The sequence below is a fragment of the Limulus polyphemus genome, unplaced genomic scaffold (genome assembly GCF_000517525.1).
Source record: "Limulus polyphemus unplaced genomic scaffold, Limulus_polyphemus-2.1.2 Scaffold2253, whole genome shotgun sequence".
In the NCBI taxonomy this organism is placed as follows: Eukaryota; Metazoa; Arthropoda; class Merostomata; order Xiphosura; family Limulidae; genus Limulus; species Limulus polyphemus.
Genome location: NW_013667863.1, coordinates 186,440 through 188,325, shown reverse-complemented (window position 1 = coordinate 188,325; position 1,886 = coordinate 186,440). Strand labels below are relative to the sequence as shown.

Sequence of the window (1,886 nt, the reverse complement as noted above, 5' to 3'; positions counted from 1 at the left end):
TGTATATATACACTAATTTAACGGCAAGGGTTGTATTTTGTTCTAGGTTTCCATGAGATAATAATTGTCAATTCAGTTTCTGTCTAACTGTGTTTGATGAAATCGTGATTTTGTCAAGTATCGATCTAATCGCTTGAAAGTGTATTTATCAATATATAATATATCTGACTTTGTTTCATTTTCTAACAGTATAGTATTAATATTACTTCATGGTTTCTGTTTCTTTTAGATCTTCCAGAAGGTATGGATACGAATATCACTTTGTGGCAGTTTTTGCTCGAGTTGTTGCTAAGCGACCAGTATAGCCACATTATAACATGGACGAACAAAGAAGGAGAGTTCAAACTGGTGAATTCAGAAGAGGTGGCTCGTATGTGGGGGCTGCGGAAGAACAAATTGAATATGAATTACGACAAGCTTAGCCGTGCCCTAAGATACTATTATGATAAAAATATCATCAAAAAGGTATTAGGCCAAAAGTTTGTTTATCGTTTTGTATCGTTCCCTGACGTCGTGAAAACCGAAAACAAGATTCCTTTCCGTATAAAAATGGAGAACATCAGAAAATCAGGCGGGGCTGTTTTCCCAAAGCCCCCGTCCATTACATCAGTGTCGTATACGATAGCCTCTTCTGAAAGTAAAATGTATCCTTCTCACCAACATATCGTCCCGTTAGACCTGCGGGAAGATAGTGAAAATAAAAACACTGATACAGAAACAGAGTTCAAAGCTTCACCTCTTCTTCAAGTGCACAGTGTTACACCCGTGGTTCGAATATCGCCAGTCGTGAACACGACAACGTCAAGGGAAGTTGGGGTTAAGAGGTCGAACGAGGAGGAGGAGTGTTTGCAAATTGAACAAAATCGAAATGACTCTGCAGAGGGCAGAATTTCTTTTAATCCACAAACTAAAAGAATGAAAGTAGAACCAAGATCAAACTCCACGACGACTTCTGTATCCCAGCCAGTTACTGGTGATTCACTTACACCTTCTTTTGTAGTGGTTTCATCAACTTCTAAACCAAAACCAAAACCACCACCCATATTATCTGTCCCATGTAACTCGTCAAATTGCACAAAGTTGTCCGAGAATGGATTTGGATCTCTCCAGACTCCTGTAGTTACATTCAGCAGTCCATATTTGCCACAAAGTAAGAATGCGCTGATACCTTTACCAATTTGGAGTCCTTTAAGTCCTATCGGCCTCGCAAGTCCCCGTTACTCTTCTCGAACAACAACCCACTTTCAGTTCCCTCCTAATGCCACTGCTTTGAGACTTGGGTCTTATTCACCTCTGACCCAGTATTTCTCAAATCCATTTTCTCCTTTTGATGAAAATACGGTGTTAAAAATCACACCGATATCTGTTGAACAGTGACCCACAGAGAAATGGATGATTTTATAGTCCGTCTCCAAGTCTTCCTCACTTCTCGACTTTGCTTCAGCGTAAGTCCATTCATATTTCTAGTTTATACCTGTGTTTGTACACGAGGCGTACAGCTCCAGAATCAAAGAAAAAATTGAAGCATCGACAAGTGTAATCAATGAAAGGTACTGAACAAGTTGGTAACTTTTTGTACCTTGTTTTTACCCTGATGTTTCTGGGAAATATCGTGTTTAGTAAATTACGATTTCTTTTCATACGACTGTGTACTTTATCGCCAAACACTGTATCGAAGAAAATGTGTGCTGGTACACAATGTGCCTGTGCTAGGCAGACACGGTAATGTGTTAATAAATAAATTCACGTATAGTATATAACTACAACATTTTAAAGCGAGGCAGACACGATAATGTGTTAATAAATAAATTCACGTATAGTATATAACTACAACATTTTAAAGCGAGGCAGACACGATAATGTGTTAATAAATAAATTCACGTATA

At 38.4% G+C, this 1,886-nt stretch overlaps 1 protein-coding gene across 1 annotated transcript in view; it reads left to right on the top strand.

The window, feature by feature from the left end:
- LOC106466420 (ETS domain-containing protein Elk-3-like) overlaps positions 1 to 1,642 on the top strand; it is a 3,021-nt gene extending 1,379 nt beyond the window's left edge. The window contains exon 2 of the mRNA XM_013926707.2: positions 230 to 1,642. Within this exon, the coding sequence (XP_013782161.1) occupies positions 244 to 1,377 (1,134 nt within the window). The 5' untranslated portion in view covers positions 230 to 243 and the 3' untranslated portion in view covers positions 1,378 to 1,642. The remainder of the gene's footprint in view (positions 1 to 229) is intronic.
- Positions 1,643 to 1,886: the final 244 nt, after the last annotated feature.